General features: G+C 41.3%; 1 protein-coding gene across 1 annotated transcript in view; it reads right to left on the bottom strand.

Annotated features, from left to right (window-relative positions):
- Positions 1 to 16,806: 16,806 nt before the first annotated feature.
- LOC100735904 (cytochrome b5) overlaps positions 16,807 to 22,976 on the bottom strand; it is a 47,026-nt gene continuing 40,856 nt past the window's right edge. The window contains exons 4-5 of the mRNA XM_013149036.3: positions 18,834 to 18,868; positions 16,807 to 17,160 (exon numbers count right to left, since the gene is read on the bottom strand). Of these exons, the coding sequence (XP_013004490.1) occupies positions 17,079 to 17,160; positions 18,834 to 18,868 (117 nt within the window). The 3' untranslated portion in view covers positions 16,807 to 17,078. The remainder of the gene's footprint in view (positions 17,161 to 18,833; positions 18,869 to 22,976) is intronic.

Raw genomic sequence — 22,976 nt, 5'->3', positions numbered from 1 at the left:
GAAAACCTTAGTGGTAGCCGCATCTTTCCAACTCCTGCCTTTGTGACACATGGCCTTCTCTCTGGTGTCTCTATCTTCACATGGTGATCTTCATAAAAGGGCACCAGGGACCAAGGATACAGCTCAGTGATTGCCTACCATTCTTGATGCCTTAAGTTAGAACCCCAGTATGGCGGAGGGGAAGTTGCTAGTTGTTTTGTGTAGGTGACCACCTATTTCAGTGTGGTTTCTTAAATAATTACCTATGTAGCAATTCTCTTTCCAAATAAGGTCACATTCTCAGGTACTGAAAGTTAGGAGTTCATCATATTATTTTGGAAAAAAAAATTCAATCTATACATGGGCCCAATATAATTGAAGTACACATATGCAGGTAACTTTTCTGGATTTCCATTTATTTATCTATAAAAAATGAGCCAAGTCCACCAGATGGCTGTTCGGTCTGCACTGTGATGGTGAGTACACTGTAAAAAGGGCCCCTATTGTGATCCAGTCCCTGAGAGTGGGCAGAGAGGACAAAAGAGCATTCTCACTGCAGGTCAGTTACAGGCATATGGAGAAGCAATCATGATGCGGGTTTGTGTGAACTGGTGTGCGGAGACCTTCATAAACTTCAGTACCCTTACCCAATATTCATGGAGGAAACTTTAAGCTTAATGCATATTCCGTTTGAATAGGTGCAGAGACAAACTAAGGCGAGGAATGGATGCATTCTTTGTGTGTGAGCAAGTTAAGAGACATTTTGATTGTGTGCATATAAGATATTTATAAAAGTTAAGAAGCCTTGTCATCTACAGTAGGAATTTGGAGGAGACTGGAGTGATACTTCTTCTGCATGTGAGGAAACAGATAATGAGTTGTCCACTGATGCATATCAAGGAATATTAGAAAAGGGCCAGTTGGGCACCTTTTTCTGTAATGCATTACTCCATGGAAATCACTCCAAATGCATGTAGAAATCAGCAAGAAGTCAAAGGAGACTACAAAGATAAAATGTTTGGGGTAGTCTTGAGCTGAGGAGAACAAGAAACCAACCCACCGTCCTGGGAATCAGTGGAAGCCATGCAGGCCAGAAGGAGAACCAGGAAGCCAACCTGCTCTCCTGTGAGCTAGCAACGGCAGGAGGAGAATGAAGAAGCCAACCTACACCCTCCTGTGAGCCAGGTGGCACACAGTCCACAGCACCCTCTTCCCTGAGGAACTGGCTGATTCAGAGGAACACAGACTGAGATGATAGGTACTGAAGTAAAAAAAAAAAATACAACTTGATTCTTGCATTGTTTGATTGACTTTGCAGGCCTAAAGCCAGTAGTCTGAGCAGCTACTTATAGGATAACAATATGCAATAGAGTAACTATGGGGATTTCCCTCTGTCTTGTTTTTGAGATCCAATATTGTTCTCACTGTTTTGTTTTGTTTTGTTTGATTTCCTTTAAAATAAGTTTTTAAAAAGAGAAAAAAATGTGTGTAGTAAAGGTCACTTGAATTATGTGATACCCTAATTATGCTTTATAGCTCAAACCACAGTGAAAAGGTTTCACAATATAATGGTGTGAATTTTGTCCTGGGCTCTACTCTGCCACCTCTAGTGCCTTCCATCTGTGAAGTGTGGCAGCTGAGGCCATGTATCTCTAACCTTACTTCCTTTTTTTTTTTTTTTTTTCTTTTTATCAGTACTGGGGATCGAACTCACGACCGCCTGCTTGCAAGGCAGGTACTTATGCCGCTGAGCTAAATCCCCAGCCCCCAACTTCTTTATGCCTACTTTCTCTGCATTCATTTACTTCTTGTGAGGATAACACAGGCCTAGAAGGAGCACGTGGACCTGCACGGCTTCAGGAACCACTGCCCTTCAATAACTCCATTTTGTATCCTCCAAGGCAATGCATGGATTCTAATGCATGGTCTCCTGGTCACTACATCCTTTTTTCAGAAGGCAAACATTGGTTATGATTTATTTCTCTTTCCCCTGTGAGTAGCACAGTGTCTTTAGACTTTGAACTTTTAATGAAATTTTCAAGAAGGCCCTGGAATACATTCTCCCTGAGTATCTTCCAATGCTTCTTAACTTTTACAAGTATCTTATGTGCACACAATCAAAGTGTCTCTTACTTTGCTCACACACAAATTTTAGGTTTAGTTAGTGTTATGGGTTGTATTGTGTACCCCTTACCCAATGCCATATGTTGAAGTCCTAACTCTGGCATGTCAGAAGGTGACCTGATTTAAAGTTGAGTCGTTTGAAGATATAATTAGCTATGGTGGGGCCATCCTGGAGTAGAGTGAACACCTAATTCAATATGTTTGTTATTCTTTTTTTTGTTTTTATCGGTACCGGGGATTGAACTCAGCACCTTGCTTGTAAGGCAGGTGCTTATGCTGCTGAGCTAAATCCTCAGGCCTGTTTGTTATTCTTATAAATAAGGAAATTTGAATGGAGACACACATGCCAGAAAACAAAACCAAGATGAAGGCAGAGATTGGGTAATGCTTCTCTTATCAAAGAACTCCAGAGACTGCCAGCCACAGCCCAAAGCTGAGGGAGAGTCCTTGAGCAGATTCTCAGTCCTAGCCTTTAGGAGGAACCAACCTGCTGGACACCTTGATTTCAGATTTCTAGCCTTCAGAATTGTGAGAAAATAAATATAGGCGGGGGGGATGAGAAAAGAGAAGGGGACATAAAAAGAATTAAGATGTATGCTGTACCCGTACCAACTCCCAATGATGAGTGTAATCATTAGGTACTGAAAACATGTACTGATACAAATTAATATGTCAAGAAAACTTTTTGTTGTTCAAACCACCCAGTTTGGCTTGGTACTTCGGTTTGGTGCTTTGTTGTAGCAGCCTGAGCAAACTAATACATTGAAATAATCTATTTAATATAAACATTAGTCATCTAACAAATTGTAACACATTATTAGTATTTAGCATATATCTAATCCATAATAACGGTGATTTCTCCTGGCACTGCCTGAAGTTTGTGCTTAAAGATCAGAAAAGTCCTGTCTAGCAGAAACTACCTGCAGGCCCACTCAACACAGTGTGTCTTCTCTCAACCAGTCTCTGGAGCCCCAGAAGAAGCCCTCCTACAGCAAATCTACCTGAGAAGGAGCCCCCTACTCCAGAGCTGGTGAAAACAATGCCACCTAATAACACAATATATAAATCAATAAATGCAGCATCGGATACTTCCTGCATCTCTTGGGTTCCCCGAGGAAGCTGGCAATGACATGGGTCAACATCCTGTCAGTCCCCTACATAACTAATTGCTCTGCATGTAACACAAGTTTTTTATTTATTATTTTATTCTTATGTTTTTTCCATTGGTAACTGGTGGCTGTTAACAAATGTAGATCCAGGTTGCCACTGTAGCATGCAACAAGTGTGGGAAACAGTTTCCAAAACGCTTTTGTAGTATATTTCCCTCAAAAGAGAGCCCAATTATCTCTTGATTGTAACAGTTGAACTTAGGGTTCACCTCTATAAACATCACAGAGATCATAAGTACTTGTCTTAGTGGCAATATATACAAAATTGTAATATAAGTCTTGTGCATTATTAAATGTTGAGCCCAGCCCTTCAAAGCAGGCACCTTTGGAGTCACAAAGCATGAAGCACTCATGCTCACACAAGAATCAAAAGCAAGTTAAGCAGTGCTGGACAAACTATTGCCTTCAGTTTCCAAAATAAAAGAATAATTTCTTCACCTGAATATCAAAAACGCTCACAGTTCTAGGAAGTCCAGTTTTCATATCAGAAAGGCAAGTCCTAAGAGATAATCTGACTCCTGCAATAAAACTCCATGAAGTTCTCTATACTTGAAACCCTCAGGAACTGGCTGCGTAAATCACAATCTCTACTTGAACTTCAGCCCTTGTAAGAACAGCTATTACCTAACAGGACAAATGCCAACAAGTGAAACTGTCACATGTCTTAGCATGTAAGAGAAGCATGTAAACTTTTGGGGTGATTTGCGACAAAATAGATAAAGCAGTAGGGCAGTTAGGCGACAATGCTTAACTAAAGAACACAGCAAATCACCTCTCCCAGTTCGGCCCTTACAGCCTCAAGAGGATTTGAAAGGTCTGGGCTCTGAGAGTTGTCAGCCAGTGTTGCATCACATCGTCACGCTAAAGTTATTCTCTGATTGGGAAAGTAAGAAGCACTGGCAGCTTCCCCCAACTTCTGCAGCTGACAAATGCCTCGGAGTTTTCTCTGGCTTGTTAAGAAGCAAGTCACAGTTCAGCGGGAGGCCTCCCTGAGGGAAGATGACGGTAATGGAGGCTCCTCTGAGCACGACCTTGCACCTAGGACTCAACTAGCCCCTGCAACGCCCAACGCCCAAGCCAAGTCCCACAAAGCACAGCAGGAGTCAGGCAGGCCTGTTTCTATGCAAGTGCTAAAGTTATTTCTCAGAGTGTTAACACCTCTTCATTGTAACCTCAAGCTTAGCCTGCAGTGCACTTAGTAACAGAGAAACCGGTTGAGCAATGGGGAGCAGGCAAAAAACCAACAGTTTGAATCTTTTGTATCCTAACCTGGAAAAAACATCTTCTCCTGCCGCACCCAAATCCCTGCTAGTGGCTTCCAAACACTTAACTTACTGTTAAAAACAAATGAAAATCAGAGAACCTCAAGCTTCTGGTCCCTTCAATTCTCACAAAGCTCTGTTTGCCTGGCAAACATAGGAGAAGGCATTCATTTGAGGCTGTGCTGATGCCTAAAGGACAGACAGGACGTCCTCATCAGACACAGTTGCCAGCACAGGCTGCTGTCCTGTCCCACACTAGGGGAAGTGAGCTCTCCCATCCGGTAACCTGAGCTGAGAATCATCATGTCTCCAGGGTGGACAGAATGCCTAACCCCGGGCTGGGTGAGCCAGCCCCATGCTCTTTGCCTCACCATGGGAGCTAGTGGTCCTCACAGGAGTGAGCTTTTGCATCTCTGTGCTGCCTAAGTTTCTGCAGTAAAAGGAATCAGAGGCGACAGCAGCAGCACAGACAGGCTCTGGGCTCTCAGTCCTGGGATTAGGGCACACCTCTCCTTCCTCTGAGCCAGATTTTAAATTCTAGCATAGATGAGCTAGAAGTCTGTGAGTTGCAAGTGATGAAAAAGTCACCCGCCTCTGATAATCAAAGGGATTTGTGAGTTTTAGCTGTCAAGTTGGAGCGGAAGAAAATGACTTTGCGGTAGGTTAACACTTCTTAAATTATCAGCAATACCTTATGCTTCCAATCTAACAAAAAGTTCTGCAGTTGATCTAGCTTCAAGGGAGGCACGGTCCAGCAGTTCAGCCAGTGTCTCCATGGATTTGCACTTTCCTCACGGCACCACTCTGTGGTGTCAGACTCAGTTTCAATCTCCAGAAAGACCAGATACCTCATGCTGTCAAAACAGCTGCAGGAGTTCCAGAGATTATGTATCATCTATGAGAAGAAAAGCACTCTCTCTTCACAGCATACCTACAATAGGAAGCAAGTCGTGTCCCCCCGCCCCTCCGCACATGGCAAGCATCTCTTACCTCTGTGGTTCTGACAGAGCAAAATAGTTCTCCTCTATGACCAGGAGATAGGATTTTTTGTTTTCTCAAGAATGGATATTTGGTGTCAAAAGGAGATGCTGTACATAGTGCTAGCAGTGAGACAAAGCAAGCCTTTGGCCCTGTGAGTCCCCAGGAAGATAGGAGTCACCTCCAGGGGGAAGTCCCAGGGACAGAAGGACCTGCGAGCGTTGAGTTGATGTTTGGATAGACACTGGAGAAGTTGATGCCGAAGCTCCGATGCCAAGCACTCCACACAGAGTGGTCGCTGGCCAGTTGCCTGGTGGTTCAGCCCCTCGCCCTCCGTCCATAGCAGGGCCGCTCCACCTTCCTAGCAGAGCTTGTTAGAGTGCCTCCTTTCTCCCCTCCACCCCCTGCCCTTCACTCTCAGTGTGAGGTAGGGGGCAGAAGGTAGCAGGGATGGGTTTTAGTTTCCCTGTTTTCTCCCTCTGGCTCTTCCAGAAGGGATGAGGGCCGACCTCTAGGTCTGTGAGCGATGGGTGAATGGCTAGATGGATGGATTTTTGCTGGTCTCTTGTTAAAGTGATTCAGAATAAGCCTGGCGTGCTGGCATATGCCTATCATCTCAGCACTCAGGAGGCTGAAGCAGGAGGATTGACATGAATTTGAGGCTAGTCTGGGTTATATGGTGAATTTAAAGCCAGCCTGAACTACATAGTGAGATTCTGTTTGAAAAAAAAGAGAGATCCAGAATAAAAATACAGTGATCCTTTCAGTCAGAACAGTAGTTGATATTGAGTAAGGAGTGTAACAGATGTCACAAGACAGCAGTCAGCACTGCGGAGGTGGAGGGTAACTGCTCCCAAACCTCCTGGAAGGTGTGGAGAGGCCCAGGACTCTGGCCATGCCCAGGTCAGCGCACCAGTGACATGACCTGACACGGTCCAGGGAACAGTCAGGGTTTAGATTTGGCTAATTTTCTTTTAAAATGAACACATCTATGTTTTACACAGAAAATTACAATAGTACAAAATAAATTCCATCTGATAATAACAGTGTCTCGGCTTATCGATATGGAATTAATTCTGCACTCTTTTGGTTGAAAAACATCTTTTCAATGTAGTTTCACAAAAATCAATATAGTTCCATTTTGCTTTTGGCAGCTCTGATTACGGGATTGTGGAAAAGCAAATTTAAAAGACAAGTATATTAAGTTGTGAAATTCTAGGAATGCTGTGGTACAGAGATAGCTTTGGAAGCTTCTGTATTTTCTCATGCTGCATTAAGGAAATAGATTATAAATGACCTTGTATGGGCAATCTATGCACAAAGAAAAGTTCTTGGTAAATAAATTAACGTTTAAATGAATTGAAGTTAAGTTATATGAAATGATTAATTTTCTATTTTACTTGACTTTGACCAACCAACCATTCAGTCATCCAGTTAGAAGCCTGGAATCTCACAGGGAAGCTAAGGGCACAAGAGTACCCGAGAGCTGGCATCTCACAAAGCTCAAATGCCTTCAGCTCTGTTCTACTTTTCTCCTGGCACAGTCAGAGCTCAGAGACAGAGACGCTCTTCTAACTCTGGGGAGGAGAAAGCTGCATGACTGAAGCGCACACAGGTCAGAGGGGTGACTTACAGAGGGGTCGGCCCTAGTGACAAAGTGTCACAGGGAAAGAAATGACAGTTGTGGGATCCCAAGACAGCTGGAAAAGTGCAGGGAGCTGGCCAAGAATGGGCACAGCTCTAGTAGAGATTATTCTGAAAACAGAAAAGGGAGACATTAAGAGCCATTGGAAAGAAAGGGTGAAGATCTGCTCCATGGTGTCCCTGAAAAGAATTTTTCCTCTGAGGTTTGATAATTTCAAACCAAAACATTTAGCTGCTCTAAACTGCATTTCCTAGGATCCACAAGATGCTTGGTGTCCAGAGGACTCCGTGACCAAGCTGCACAGGAAAGGACAGCAGTGCCTTCTCTAGTGACTGCCAGGCCTCGAGGAGAAGGCTGAAATGACAGAATAATCTTCCAGGAGGAAGGTGTCACTTGGGAGCAGGTTTAGGGCCAAGCATACAGGGGAAAAACATGAACTTCACTATCACAGGCCATCCCAAGGCCTCAGGCCTCAGGGTCAGTGGGGTGCAACTGTGAGATACTGCGGTGTGGCAGAGATAAAGAGTGACTGAGCAGAAGTTATCAGGTTCAGAACTTCCTTGACCTGGGAGACCACAGCCAGCGCTTTCCTCCTTCGTGTTTGGCACTGATAACCTCCCACTCTCCCTCACCCTTGAACTCTGGGCAGACTCTATGATCCAGGCAATAATTCACCCAGCCCGCAGTGTTACACAAGCTACCAGGATGTGGAATGTGAAAGATATTAGATAACATATTCCTCTCCCTTCTCCTCTTTCACCTTTTTTTTTTTTTTTTTTTTTTGAGACAAAGTCTTACTATGTAGTTCAGGCTGGCCTTGAACTCTCTCTGTAGCTCAAGCTGATCTAAAACTCATAGACATCCTCCTATCTCAGCCTCCAGACTGCTGCGATTACAGGAATGCACTACCATACTTGGCTTTCTCCTCCTCTTGATACACTGAGAAACTATTACAGTCTAAACACATCTGGGCTCTAACATATAAAACTTAGAATATGTCTTCCGGCCTGAAGCTCTCAACACTCCTGAAGTGCTTCAACTCAGCCTTAAACTTGGTGCCATCACCAGCATGTGAGCCAGGATGATACTGAGGTAGTGTCTAAGAAGAATAATCCACTAATCATGGGGACAAAAAACTGGCAACACAGATTGGAGGACGCATTAGTCACCTATTTTCTTAGCTACTCAGTCAACAAATACCTGCTCTGCTCCAGAAACTGGACAAGGCCCTCAGGAACCAGTGCAGAACCGAGACAACAGCCTGGGAAGACTGAGAGACTAATCACCAAGCCCTGGTAGCCGTAATTCAGGAGAAAAGAGCCAGTGGCCAAGATGAAGGCTGTGGCATCAGAGGGGGAGGGGGGCCATGGGTGTGAATGCAGATGGACAGACCATGCAGTGATGTATCAGCAAATCCCACATTAAATAATTAGCTGACCTCCTATTGCCACATCCAGACAAAACAGAAAGTCAAACGCAAAATTCCTTCCTGCACCTTGACCTCCCACCCTAGAGGCAGCCACTGAGACAGGCTGGCAAAGGCTGGGAGTGGCGTGGAAGGTGAGAGCTTTGCAGTGGGGGACTGTGGCCCCGAGAGAAGTACATGGACATTGAGGTGACAAGAAACTCTGCAAAGTACATTTCCAGGGCACAGAGGATGGGTTTACTTTGGCCATGTGGATTTTCTTCAATAACAGTTTTATCAAAACACTTGTCTAGCGTGCAGTTACCACATTTAGGGTGTGCAGCGCAGCGGTTTTTCGAATGTTCAGAATTATGTGCCCACCGCCGTAATCCACCTCAGATTTTCATCACCCTGCAGAAATCCTACACTTATCCCCCACACCCACCCTCCATCACCCCTAGACTTTCAGCCACCCCAGAGCCCACGTTGTTCTGTGGTTTCTGTGGATCTGCTTATTCTGAATATCTCACGTGAATGGAACCACAGAACCCATGGCCTTTTATGAGTGATTTCTTTCACGTATTTTCAGTGTTCGGCTGTGTTGCAACATATCTAGAGCTTTTTATTATCAAATAATGGCCCACCGTATAGATATACTATACCTTAATTATCCATTTGTTGATGAGCATTTGGGTTGTTTCTATTTTTGGTTACTATGAATAATGCCATGATTTATGTACAAGTCTCTGAACATCTGTTTTTCCTTATTTTAGGCATATACCTACCAGTGGAATTGTCAAGTTACATTGTAATTTCATGTTTAACTTTTTAAGGAATTGTCATATGTTTTTTCATAGTTATTAGAGCATTTTACATTCCCACGGCAATGAAAAAGTGCTATGGTTTCCCTACACTTAAAAAGAAAATGTCCCATGTCTTTGTTGAAACTTGTGAAAGACTTTTGACTGTGACCTTCCTGGTGGGGGGAAGTCTTATCTCACTGGGTTTGGGTTTGTGTTTCCCTGATGACTAGAGATGCTGGGCTGCGAACACCCTGAAGCCATCCTGTACCTGCACTGAGGCAGAGCTTATCCAGATCTCTTGCATCTTTTGCAGTTGGTTACTTGTGTTTTACGGAGTTGATGAGTTTTTGTGTGAATCGTGGATATGAGTCCCCGTGTGTGACCTAAATGTATTTCCTCCCGTTCTGTACATTGTCTTTTCACTTTATTTCATGGTGTCCTTTGAAACACAAAAATGGTTTTTTTTCCTGGGGGCGAGGGCAGAGGATATCAGAAATCAAACTCAGAACCTTGCACTTGCCAGGAAGACACTGTAATACTCAAGTTTTTAATTTCAAAGTTCAATGTTCCTGTCTCTTGCTTTGTTTGTGCTTTTGTGGTTATTTTCTGTATTTGGTTGATTGATTGCAAAATATGCCTTTTTTTTGTAGGGTTAAACTCAGGGCCTTATGCCTCCGTGAGAAACCCCTCAATACATCCCCACTTCCCCAGAGGGATCCTTCCTTCCCTTTGCTGTGGTGTCTGAGGTCACAGCAACGGTCCTGCCCAGCTCCCCACCTGCTGTGCCTTGGCTCCAGGCACTGAACATGCAGAAATGGCCAGTAACCCTTCTGCACCACTGCCCTTCCCTCCGGGTCACACAGTGAAGCTCTCCAAGGGCAGGGACTGCCTCACCCCTCCGCCCTGAGATAGCCTTTGCTCAGGTTGATAACTATTTCCTATTCAATTTTAGGTCAAAGCCATGAACACTTCCTCTGTCCTTGGGTATGTGCTAATATACTTGAATGAATCCAAATAAAAAGTCATTTTTTACTTAAGTTTTGAAACAAATAATACAGTTCAAGCAGGTTCATGTTGTAATTAAGTATGAAGCATATAACTTTACTCAGCTTGGACTAGCAACATTGTTTAAAATTATGTTTTAGCCAGGCATGGTGGTGCAGGCCTGTAATATTAGCAGGAGAGAGGCTGAGGCAGGAGGATTGCCACAAGTCTGAGGCCAGCCTGGGTAACCTAGCAACACCCTGTTTAAAAAAAAACTGTGTTCTGATTTTATATTGTGGATAAACAAAAGAGAGGATATAAGGACAGCTATAAAGAAACAGAGGGAAGGAGGAACAGAGGGGAGGAGGGAGAAATGAGAGGAGAGGGTTGGTAGACAGGAAGCGAGAAGGGAAGGAAGGGGGAATGGAGAAACAGCCACACACTGTATTTAAAATTGTTTGAAAAATACTCAGTTGACCTTACAACTTTCTATCATGAGCTTTAAGTCTTCTCAAAGGGCATAATTCTGCCAAAGACAAATACCCTTTTTAACTTGAGAGTCCAACTGCACAAACTCAAAACGCTAAAACATATGACATAAACCACCTCTCTTTCGTCCTGCCCGTTCTCACGACTGATGACGACGGCAGGAGGCTGCTGAGCAGGTGATAAGAGTGTCAGAGGTCCACTGCGGGTCCTGGCTCTTAAAACAGAAGTTAAAGATAATTTGCAAATTAATCCTTTCAGCGTTGTCTAAGACACCTGTTCACGTCACTGCTAATTAAGAGCAGATCTGAAAAGCACTCAAATGTGAAGATTTCTAAAACCATAACCTAAAACCTGGAATATTTCTACAGTCCCCTAATGAATACTATAATTGAGAAATATGTTTACATATTATATAAAAGTTATTTTGAAGGACATGAATTCCAGCTGGTAGCTTTTATTTTTCAGTCTTGAACACTTTATACAGCACAGCAGAAGCACTTACTGTAAGGAGACAGCAAATGGACAGACAGGCATCAGTAAGGACAGAGAGGAGAGAGGCCAGGCGTGGCGAGGCCCACATGGCACCGGCCTGCGGAGACCGGGGCGGGCACCACCTCGCCGGGATTCCGCAGACTGGTGGTTCATACGACTTGGTTTAACTCCCTCATATCTCCTCTGTTATTGGGTTTTTGTTGCTTGAGACAGTTTTTCTGTTTCAATTTCATTGCCTGTTGTTGGACTGTTCAGAGTTCTTATATCTTAGCGGTTCAGTTTTGGTAATTCTTTTATGCTTAGAAATCTGTCCATTTCTTTAAGATTTTCTGAATTGTTGGAATATAATTTTTCAATAGTTGTCATGACCTTCTGGTTCTCTAGTGTCCATGTGACTATCTTTTTCATTTCTTTCCAATTGCAAATCGATGTGGGTCTTTTTGTTCCTTCTTTTGTTAACTTTGGCTAAGGGTTTGTCTAGTTTATTCTTTGAAGGAATTGGCTCTTCAGTTCATTGATTCTTTGTATTGAATTTAATCTAATTTCAATTAATTTCTTCTCTCATCTTTTATGACTTTCCTCTATGAACTGGGTTTGGGTTTAGGCTGTTGGGTTTTTTTGTTTTGTTTTGTTTTTTGTTTTTTTTGTTTTGTTTTGTTTTGTTTTGTTTTTTTAGTATCTTAATGTATATCATTAATTATTTGAGCTATTTTTTTTTTTTTTTTGTACCAGGGATGGAACTCACAACCTCATGCTTGCCAGTCAGGTGCTTATACCACTGAGCTAAGTCCCTGGCCCTTGAGCTATTTTTCTAATGTGAGCAGTCACTTAGGAATACCTTCATTGTATCTCAAAGATTCTGGTGTATTATCTGGCATTATTTTTTAATTCTAAGAACATGTTTAATTTCCCCCGTGATTTATGATTCATTGGATATTCAAGAGTTTCTTTAATTTTCAGGTGACACCACAGTTAACCATTACAGACTCCACGGAAAGGTGCCAAACAATTCCCAGGGTATGGTAGTTAACTGTATCAGTTTAAGTCAAAAATGCCTAACTGATTGGATGAGTAATTCTGGATGTGGCTGAATGGATTACTAAAGACAGAAGACCCACTGTGGGGTCTTCTGGTCAGGTGTAAAATTTTTGTTGTTTCTTTTGCAATTTCTAGTTTCCATGACAGCATACATGGAATGACTTAAATTATTTTCTATTTATTTAAACAGGCTTTATGGATTACTATTTGGCCTATTTTGAAGAAAGTGTCATGTGCTCCTGAGAAGACACTGTGTTCTTTTCTAGTAGGCTAGAAGACTCTGTAGAAAACCATTAAGTTTACTTGAGGGGGTGGTTAAACTTTGTTAACTTTTTGTTTAGTTGTTATCTCTATGAAAATGAGGTATTGAGGTCACTCTTTATGATTGTTGGTGCAGATTTGATCTTCCATGCCCAGGAGTGTTTGCTTTATGAACAGAGGTGCATCAACATTCAATACATATGTATTTACAAATATGTTTACAATTGTTCTCTCTCCTTGTTAGTTTTTTTGTGGGTCCTAGAACTGAACCCAGGACCTTGAGCTTGCCAGGCAGTGCTGTACCACTGAGCTATGTCCTTGGCTGGGTTGTTGTCTTTAACTAACACGCAGTGACCTTTTTGCCTCATCTGATCAATATTTGCTTGAAGTTTACTTTGTGAATCAAATTTCTATCCCTGCTTGCCTTGGGGGCCTAGTGAATGGAATATGGTTTTCCATCATCCAGTTTCTAGTCTATGAATTTCTGTTGGTATGAAATGAGGCTCTTGAATGCAACAGACTGTGGGGATTTTTTTTTTTAATCCAGTTGATCAAGTCTGTCTTTTGATTGGGGAGTGGAGGCCAATTACATTGACAGTTATTCTGAAGGTACTGACATTCCTGTCATGGTATTTTTTTGTTGTTGTTGATGCCTCTATTTTTCCCTTTTGCTTAACTGCTCACCTTGCTTAATATGTTCATTCAATCTGAATTTGGGTTTTGTTTTCATTGTAACTGCTTAGGATATTCATTTTTTTTCCAGTGCTTGTTTGGTGTTCATGAATCAACTAAAGTGTTCTTTGCCATGGAATGTCCTTTTATCGCTATTAATTTTGAAAGCTCATTTTGCAGACTATGTTACTCTGAGTTCCAAGTGTTGTATGTTTAAAACACTGCACTACATGACTGATGTTGAAAAGTCTGCTGTTACCCTAATGGATTAACTTTTGTAAGTGACTTTTCCTTTTCTGTGACAGTTTTTAAAATTTTGTCTTTGTGTTGGACTTCTAGACTTTTGATGATGATGTGTCATAGGACAGCTTCTTTATTATTAATCATAGTTATTGCCATTCTGTGAGTCTTGCTTACCTGTATGCTATTTCCCCACACTTGGAAAGTTTTTCATCTGTACACATTTTTTTTCCACATGTACTGTCCTCAAATTTCTCTAACTCCAATTAGCTTTAGTCTTAAGTGTCATCTAGCAGCTGTTGGAAATTTTTCTTGCTTGCTTACAATTTTTAAGATTTCTCTAAGTAAATTTTATGTTGCTCCTGATATCTTCAGAGATGTTCACACTGGTCATCTCTGCTGTTTGAGTTTAACAGAATTTTTTATTTCACTCAGTGCATATTAGAGATAGATACAATGGAAGGAATATAAATATACAAGGATTTATAAGGCAGGTTTACAGTGGCCTTCTACAATCAGTGTGGAAGAGTGCAAAGGGCTCTGTCAGTGTGCTGCAGATCCAAAGGGTCCAGTCAAAGGCAGAAGGCTTGGAGCTCACTGCAGAGTCCTGTGTGAGTCTGTATTGGGAGGCTGAGCGGCCTGTGATACAAGGCTGGTGGCTCTGTGCTGGAGGTCAGGAGACGACATCCATGGTAATGGTGAAGACAGAATCTCCTCTGAAGAAACAGAAGTGACCCTTCCTTCTTCATTCCCCTTTTTATTGCATTTAGGCTCCAAGCTAACACCCACATGGGTCTTGTCTTTAGTAATCCATTCAGCCACATCTAGAACTATACTCATCCAATGAATTAGGTATTTTTGACAAACTGATAGTTAACTACCACCCCCTGGGAGCTGTTTGGCACCTTTCTGTGGAGTCTGTGATGGTTAACAGTGGTGTCACCTGAGTGAGAAATCCCCAGTAACTGGCTTGTCACAGTTCTAGGCGTGCCTGATGGATCTACTGAAGAGGGAGACCCACCCTGAGTGAGGGTAGCACCACCCAACAGGCCTGTAGCCTGCGTTAAATACAAAGGGAAAGAAATGGAAGTTCCGTGTCCATCTCTTCAAAGGCTCTCCAGTCTTTGCTATTACTTTTGGATGAGCTCCAGGCTTCCAGCAGACTCTTCAGTGCACTCCAGGCCTTCACCTTTTGACTGGACAGTTAGAATTCCTAGCGTGCAGATGGCTCCTTTGTATACTTCCACACCTCGCTCTTGTAGGTGCCACTCTGTAAATAAATATTTATATATTATCTGTTCCCCAAGTAAACACTGACTTAGAGTGTGGGAGACAACTCCAGTGACTCCCTTTGAATCCAAAACAATTGCTGTGACTTTGATTACTTGGAGACTCATTTCCTTATACTGATATGTAAAAGGCTGGCGAGGCTATTTCCTTCTCTCCAATTGGCTCTGAGCATTGCAAATAATAAGGCTGCTGGGGTGCTAATGTGCAAAGTCTATAGCCATCAGACAGTCCCGTTTCCTCGCATGGTGCTCTCCACAATACAGGATTGAGCTGGTGAGATGTTAGAGCAAATAGCTCCTGGAATGTTAACTGGGCAGGAGCCTCAAGATTAGAGGCTATGACTCCCCAGGACACAAGAGTTTGCATATCAGAAACCGAAGCTGATGGGGCTGGGGATTTAGATCAGCGCGTAAGCACCTGCCTTGCAAGCAGGCAGTCGTGAGTTTGATCCCTGGTACTGATAAAAACGAAAAAAAAAAAAAAAAAAAAAAAAAGAAACTGAACCTGATAGCCCCCCAAAACAATTCCATTGCTACCTTAATTGGGTTATGTAAATTGATTTTTCTGCCTATCTTTATCTCTGCACCTTACAGAAATGTCATTCTTGCACCTGGCCAGCCAGCTCATTACTCAGTAATCCCCGACATTCTCACTATCACCCATCCCTGAGCCACCCCCTTTCTTCACAAGATAATAAATGCTGGGAGAGGCCTAGGATCGAGGCCTTTGTCTACATGTCCTCATGAGGATTGGAGTTATGACCCCTTGGCTGCCCTTAACTTGGAACATGTCTTGGTGTCTTTACTCTCGCTGTGGGTTGGATTGGTGATGGCAGATTGGAATTAACCTGCTGGGATTCCAATAATGTCTCCATGGGATTATAAATATAACTCTTTGGATTGTGTGGAAAACTAGAAAGAGGATTACAATACTTGGATGACTGAACTTGATATTTGCGTTTACAATATTAGAGAATTCTCTTTCAAGACAAGGTCTTGCCATGTTGTTCAGGCTGGCCTTGAACTCACTATATAGCCTAGGTTGGCCTCAAACTCATGATGATTCTGCCCCAGCCTCCTGAGTGCTGGGAATACAGGCATATATCTTGATTACCCCCACCCCACCCCCCATCCCCCTCCGTTGAGGCAGGGTCTCACTGTGTAGTTCTGGCTGACCTTGAACTCACCATGTAGTCTAGGCTGGCTTCAAACTTGTGGTAATTCTCCAATTTCAGTCTTGAGTAATAAAATCACTGGTGCGTGCCACCATGCCTGGTAAATTTCTTTGGAACATTTTTCATCCATGTTTTGAATTGTTTTGGTTAGCTCTTTCAATGTTTGATAATAATCATAATGGTTAGTTTGTCTGATAGTTTCACTACCCTTTGGGTCATATGAGTTCACTTTCTTTGCTTACTCAGGATATCCACTTTTCTCCAGCACTGATTCAGAGACACTCACCCTTCTGTCACCCATAGGCAGCCATCTTGTCTCCTTGTCACTTTCCGAAAACCGCTCTGGAAGTCCTCTTTGTTGGATATCTTTCGATTACACTGTTGTGGCTGCCTCACTGTTTTGGATCAATTCAAAATGTTTACCTTTCATGGTCATTTTCACTTTAGAGAAGAGCCAGAAGTCACACAGTGACAGATCTAGTAAATAGGGCAGATAAAGACACACCATACTGTTTTTACAAGCCTGCTTTCCCACTGGATGGCACGCAACAGCAATATTCACTGTACTTTTGACCAGTCTATAAAGATATAAAACAGAAAGTAGCAAGAATGATAGGGTAAGAGTGTTTGAATTGACAGATTATTTGGAGAGGGATTAATGTTAATCTGTCTCTTATTATAATAAACTTTTAAAATTTAAACATTCATATTTTGATCACCTCTTGGCAGGCGAGAATTCTACCACCGAGCCACCCATGCTTGATCACCTCTTGTATACCCAACAAACAGGCAAACACAATGTATTTTAAAAGCCGATCTATTTTAAAAGATCACACAATACGTAAATTATGTAGTGAAGAAACATCAAATAAGGCTGATGAATAAAAAGGCACATCTGGAAAGTTTAAGAGGAGTAGAAAGAATTGTTCTTTTCTTTCTAACGCAGAAGAGAAATACAGACATATTAAAATTATTTTTTCAGGTGGAAGTTTCTGTCAGTGGAAGTGATTAACACCGGCTTCTTTTCCCTTTGTCCAGGGCAGTCTTTGCTCTCCTTGTCTTTTGAGAGGTGTTCAGTCTTCTGCTATGTAGATGCGATACATCATGGCGACAGCCAGAGCTGAGATGGCTGGGATCACCCAGTTGGTCCACCAACTACAAAGACATGAAAAATGATGCTTGCATGATGTTCAACGCAGGGAACATATTTGCTTTGTCTGGCAGAAAACTATCACAGCATGTTTTCCTTACCTCTTTACTCAATCTGGCTAGAAAGTAACTCAGCTTTGCTAGAAGTGATGTGAGTGTAATGCATGCCTTGAATACTAGCAATCACTCTCTTCTGCTGGTGTTATGACAAAACTAACGTCCCACCAGCTCTGCTTAAAGCAGTTTCCATAAACTTTATGCAGAGCTGTAGTCCTTTTCCCAAAACACTGCCCAGAAGCAATGACTTTCTCAAGGACATAAACTCTGGATTATGTATCACAAGGTAACAAAAGTATTTTTGACTTGTTTTGTTATAGATATGTATATTAATTTTTTAGAGGTACTAAGTTCAGAATCAGAAGCCATAGGTTCTCATTTTGGATGAACTGTCAGCAAGTACTCTAGTCAAGAGAAGATCAGGTCCCCTGCGCTGTAAAGTGAAAGGATCTAAACCAGATGGGTAGTAAGGTGGGCAGCTATACCTCAACTCGAGTACTCCAGTTCTGCTTTGAAAATCTTATCCTGACATTTGTGTTTGCTGTATTTAAATTGCTAAGACACAGTATGCCCAAAGTAATTAACCTGTGACCTATGAATTAAACTAAATTATAAAATGTCTTTTAAAAACCCACTGTTTGGTTTTGATACATAAAATTTCATTTCTATTTACTTACTATGAATTACAGATTATGGGTTAAATCAGGACCGAGACTGACAAGAGCTTCAATGTAAACTTTGAATTGATTTAAATTAGATTGGAATAGATTTAGATTTCAATATCTTAGACAACAGAAATTAACATATAGTCTTCGGCATCCAAATTATATATACTTATTTCCTATCATAAACTTTTTATTCTTTAGTATTTTTAATACATGAAAGGTCAAGCTCAATAAGATTACAGTGTGATTTTTATCTCATTGGGGTCTGGTGAGTTCTCCACTTGATACTTAGAAGACAGCGTATCAGTGGAAAGTGAGGTAAAGCAGTGTCGGGAGGTAGGGAAGGTTCCAGAATACCAAAAGACTAGATAGTTAAATCTGACATGATGAAATACAAACACATAGTTTTGAGGTTAGGTTCTCTATTACCATAACAACCACCAAAAAGAAAGTATTTTGTAAGTCAATACGGTAGAGCTGTCAAAAATACAAATATGAGCTCAGACTAACAAACACATCAGGGCCTCACTAGTTTCAATTGTAGGTACAATTTAATAACAAAAGAAACTGAACTATGTTTAGGGAAATACAGTTACCAAATATCAATGAGGAAGGAAATGGAAGTGATCCTACAGGGGCACTCATGGGATTGACTGCCTGAGGCGGGGAACATGGACATTCTATTTGTCCTATAGGTTTCTTTGTGCAGATACAATCATAGGATGAGAGGGAGTCATTACGGGATGTGCTCATAATTGTCCTGAAGGCTGGGACAGAAAGCATTGAGTAGCCTAGGCACAGTGAGGAGAGGGCCCTGGGATGACAGGGAGGAGGCACAGTAGAAGTCCACGTCCTGAGGGTCAGAGAGACGAGGTGTCCAGTCCAATTCTGACTTGAGCCTCGTAAGCCAATGTGGCTAAAAAGCAAAACAAAACAAAACAAACCACTACCACATACCTGGAATTAGACTCAACAGTAGTAATAAGAGTTTCCTGAAACAACAGAGAAAAAGTAATGTAAGGTAATGTCAAAACATTCTGTTGACTGAGCCCAGTTTTAAAATAAGATCACAGTGTCTTATTCCATGACTTCTTTAAAATGTTACTAAAAGGAAAATTACATTATTACCTTTACACCAAAATGCCACCTTTTTTCCAAAATGCAAAAATAATTATCTACATTTAAATTGCTTAAGAATATAACCTTGAAAATTTGAAAACATTTAAGAATAATACTTATGTAAAAAAATGTCCTGCACACAACAGGCATCTAAATACTTTTCCATAGAAATTAAAAACATATCCATGAATACATACACATACCACCATCATCGTCTTATGAAGGGCAGTTTAATCTTCAAAAGCATAAAATGTGCAATAAAAACATTAATTGGATTTTACTTGAATCCAATAGAATGTAAAAATATACATTAAAATATACATCAACAAACAAATAAACAAAAAACCCCCAGTGATTTCAAGTTCTAAAATTACAGATCACCTTTTTTCTGTCCTCCTCTAGCACTGACAAGGAGGTACCAGTAAGGTGCCTGTGGGCCACCTGGCCTGCTCTTCCGGGGGTGTACCTTCCAGCACCTCCTGAGAGGAGCCCCCCCTCTGAGGCCAAGTGAACTGACAATGCCTATGGAGAAATATGTTCACAACTGGCTGGAAAACTAAGGCCTATTGCAACAAATTTTTTCTGTGCTTTCATAGCATGTTAAAAGCATTTTTAGTACTCCACACCAGTAAAATATTAGTGCTTCAAACAAAGTAGCCATAAATGAGGCAGCTTCAGCAAAGACTCTGATGTCCACAGTTTCCAGCAGCACAGATAAAAAAGCGTTAGGAAAACAATCAGCTGCTTGCTTCGAAGCAAATCCACTCTGCAGAGCATGAAGCCTGTTAAAGACACTTCCCGGGAAAGGGAAACCATGCGGAGGGCAGAAGCGAAGCAGTCACGAGATACACCAACCTTCAACACCACCCTCACGGCTCCTGACATGGCAGAGGGGGGATTAGTTACTTAAAAAGAAAACATCACATTAATCATCTGTTTCAGCAATTTTCAATTTTAGTGTCTATAAAATATACTCAGCTATCGCTGAATTTTCAAATTTTGTATACATAAATAAAATTAATAAAGATTAGCAGAAATCAACTATGCAAATAATGTTACTGAGCTATTAGAAGCAAGACATCACCAGTTCCCAGAGCAAACAGTTTGCTGACAATGGGGAGTTAGACACAAAACAGTACACAGAGGGCAAACACACACAACTGTGACTGTCACACCGGGCATGAGTGTGTACATCTCACCGAACTTGCAGCTTTCCGTGCAACCTCAGCTAGCTTCTCCCACTTACAGACACCGGTTCTAACGCTAAAACACCTCCCTACTGCTAACACACTGGCTGCTAATATGTAAAAATGCTGCTGCCCCATTCTCACCATGAGCAACAAGGATTCCCGAAAACAGAACTTAAAAAAAAAAAACAAAAACATTTCTTGGCTCTGTAATCCAAGCCTGAAGTACCACTTAGCATGCAGATACAAAAGCAAATCGTCTTTAGGGGCCAATGCTGTGACATATCTCTCAGTGGAGTTTAGGGATAACACTATCAAATACGTCAACAATTAAAGGGGAGGAAGATTCTAGTTTTTAAGACAAGCTCTGCCACCTCTTTAATCCACAGCCTGGATGCATTCCAACTTCTAGTAAAGAAAGATTAACAATCAGAATAGTGCCTAATAAGTCATATAAAAAGTATAAATTCTAAGTTACATATTAAAACATACAAAGCCCAAGAAACTTGCCAATTGGCCAGTTTGTCTAATTTAGCTCATTCTTTAGTGAAAAGACTTTCTTCCCTAAATCATATGGACATGTGCCTCCGTGAGAAGTGCAGAGCCTGGGGAAGCTCAGGAGACCACAATGACAAGCCTGAGATGTGTGCCGACTCAGCGCTGGGCGAGTGAGCTTGGGCAAGGTGCTCAGCCAAGCCGCCTCATCTTCCTCACCCTCGGCAGGGCCGTGGGTCTCACAGGAACAACGTGACAGGCAAATAAAAATTTATGAAACAATGCTTTGAACATTACAACCATGAAAGGTCATTGCTACTTTTAACACATTCCACCTAAGCAAGTTTGATATATAGAGAGAGATATGTTTAACAAAAAAATGTGTAATTTCTATGTACAGAAATATCTTAATGTGGCAATGTAACACTATAGCTCCTTCGGGCAGGTTCAAGCTAATTATCTTCAGTGCACCGTATTTCATAATTCATCTAGGTTATTTTAACCATCTAGATTATTTAACTTTTTTTCTTTCAGTGCTGGGGACAAATAGCAAGGTCTCGGCACGTTACTGTCATACTACTGAGCTATACCACTACCCCAAGCAGGGAATTAAAACACACACACACACACAGAAATAAAAAAGAAATTAGAAGATAGATAAATAGAGAAAAGAAATCATGCCTTCCTATGAAGCAGGCTCTGCTATGCTGATCTGTAAGTCTCAGCCAGAGGAGAAACCAAACCTTCCTATGGAGCAGGGCCCACCATGTGGATCAGAAAGAGCCTCAGCCAAAACAAAAACAAGCAGAAAATATCACAAAACTTTCTTTTCAGCGAGCTAACAGAAGCTAGTGTTAATGAAACAAATACATTTAAGTACTTTTGAATCAACAACATAGGTAATTAAATTCTGGCTTCTCTTAGTGCACTGAAGAGAAAGTTTTGTGCTATTATCTGTTTCTTTTTTGTAAAAGAGAATCTTGTCTTGTACTCTGAGAGACTATTTTGAAGATAATGATACAGTATATTAATTATTGTTATTCATTTACTATTTTGTTATGCAATTTTCTTTTCATAAAAAGAAAATCAGACTGTGGTACACATTTTCCAGTCTTGAAATAGCTAGAATACAGACACACAATTAAGAAATATCTCTTTTCTTCTTTAAACAAAAACACAAAGAAGATAGAACTAGAAAAATGGCCACACATTTTCTTATATTTCATTTTGTTTATTGCCTCTGAAGTAACTAGAAAGGGCTGAGGATATAGCTCAACACACAGTGCCTACCTGGCAAGTGTGAGGCCCTGAATTCCAGTCCCAGTTAAAAAAAAAAAAAAAAAAAACTAGCATAGTCAAAATGAAAAGATTTATACTTTCTGTTATTTACTTGAAGCAAAATTTCCCCCACAGTTATTCAATTATAATTTAGTTCATAATAAAACACTCAAAAGCTCATACATCCGTAAAATCACAGAAGAGAGCACAAAAATGTTTAAATAGTGAGTCAGACTCTGCTGAGATCTTCCATACCCACCAAGCTGATCAGACACGAAGTGATACAGTGATGCACACAATAGCTCACCCTACCACCGTGAGCTGCGAACACTTACTTTAATGTAGAAATCTTGATTCTCAGAATTGAGCGTATAAACTTGCTCTGTCCCAAAATAATCCAAGAATTGAAGGGACAGGTGGGTTAAATACACAACTACTGTATGCACCGAATACTACTGCAGCAAAGAGCAGTGGGTGACAGTACCACACAGAGCACAGCACACACGTATTCTGAATGTAATCGATGAAGTTTGATGGGAGCTGGCCTCCAACAGGAGGCTGCTATGCGGGAACACACAGCCCCCTGTGTGCTTTCCGCTTCTGGGCACCACGGCCAGGGGCAGGATCACGAGCCCCCACAAATCCTTGTCTTCTAGCACATGAATGATTTGCACTAAGATATTAACATACTGAACACCATCAGGAAAAAAAAAAAGACTTTTCTAGAGAGAATCCAGGAAAAAAAAAGAGAAAATTCCCTATATCACAATGTTTCAGCCATCCAAAAAGTAGCCTCAAAAACAAACAAAAAAAGCGATTTAGTCTAATGATCTTACAGTAAGGAGTCTAAGTCTAAGCAACTACCCCAGATACCTTTTGAACTTTTAAGCCCATTTTTTATCTTCCTGAAACATTCATATCACTAACACTGAAGTTAAGCCTCTTTTTTTTTTTGAACAGAAATACAAAGGAAAATAATACAAAGGAAACTGTTTTGTACTCAACAGTACTACTCGAGACT

This window comes from Cavia porcellus, unplaced genomic scaffold (genome assembly GCF_034190915.1).
Source record: "Cavia porcellus strain 051 isolate PalLab524CR breed Dunkin Hartley unplaced genomic scaffold, mCavPor4.1 scaffold_20, whole genome shotgun sequence".
Taxonomy (NCBI): Eukaryota; Metazoa; Chordata; class Mammalia; order Rodentia; family Caviidae; genus Cavia; species Cavia porcellus.
Note: the sequence above shows the minus strand (reverse complement) of the source record. Positions and strands in the feature narration are given on the sequence as shown.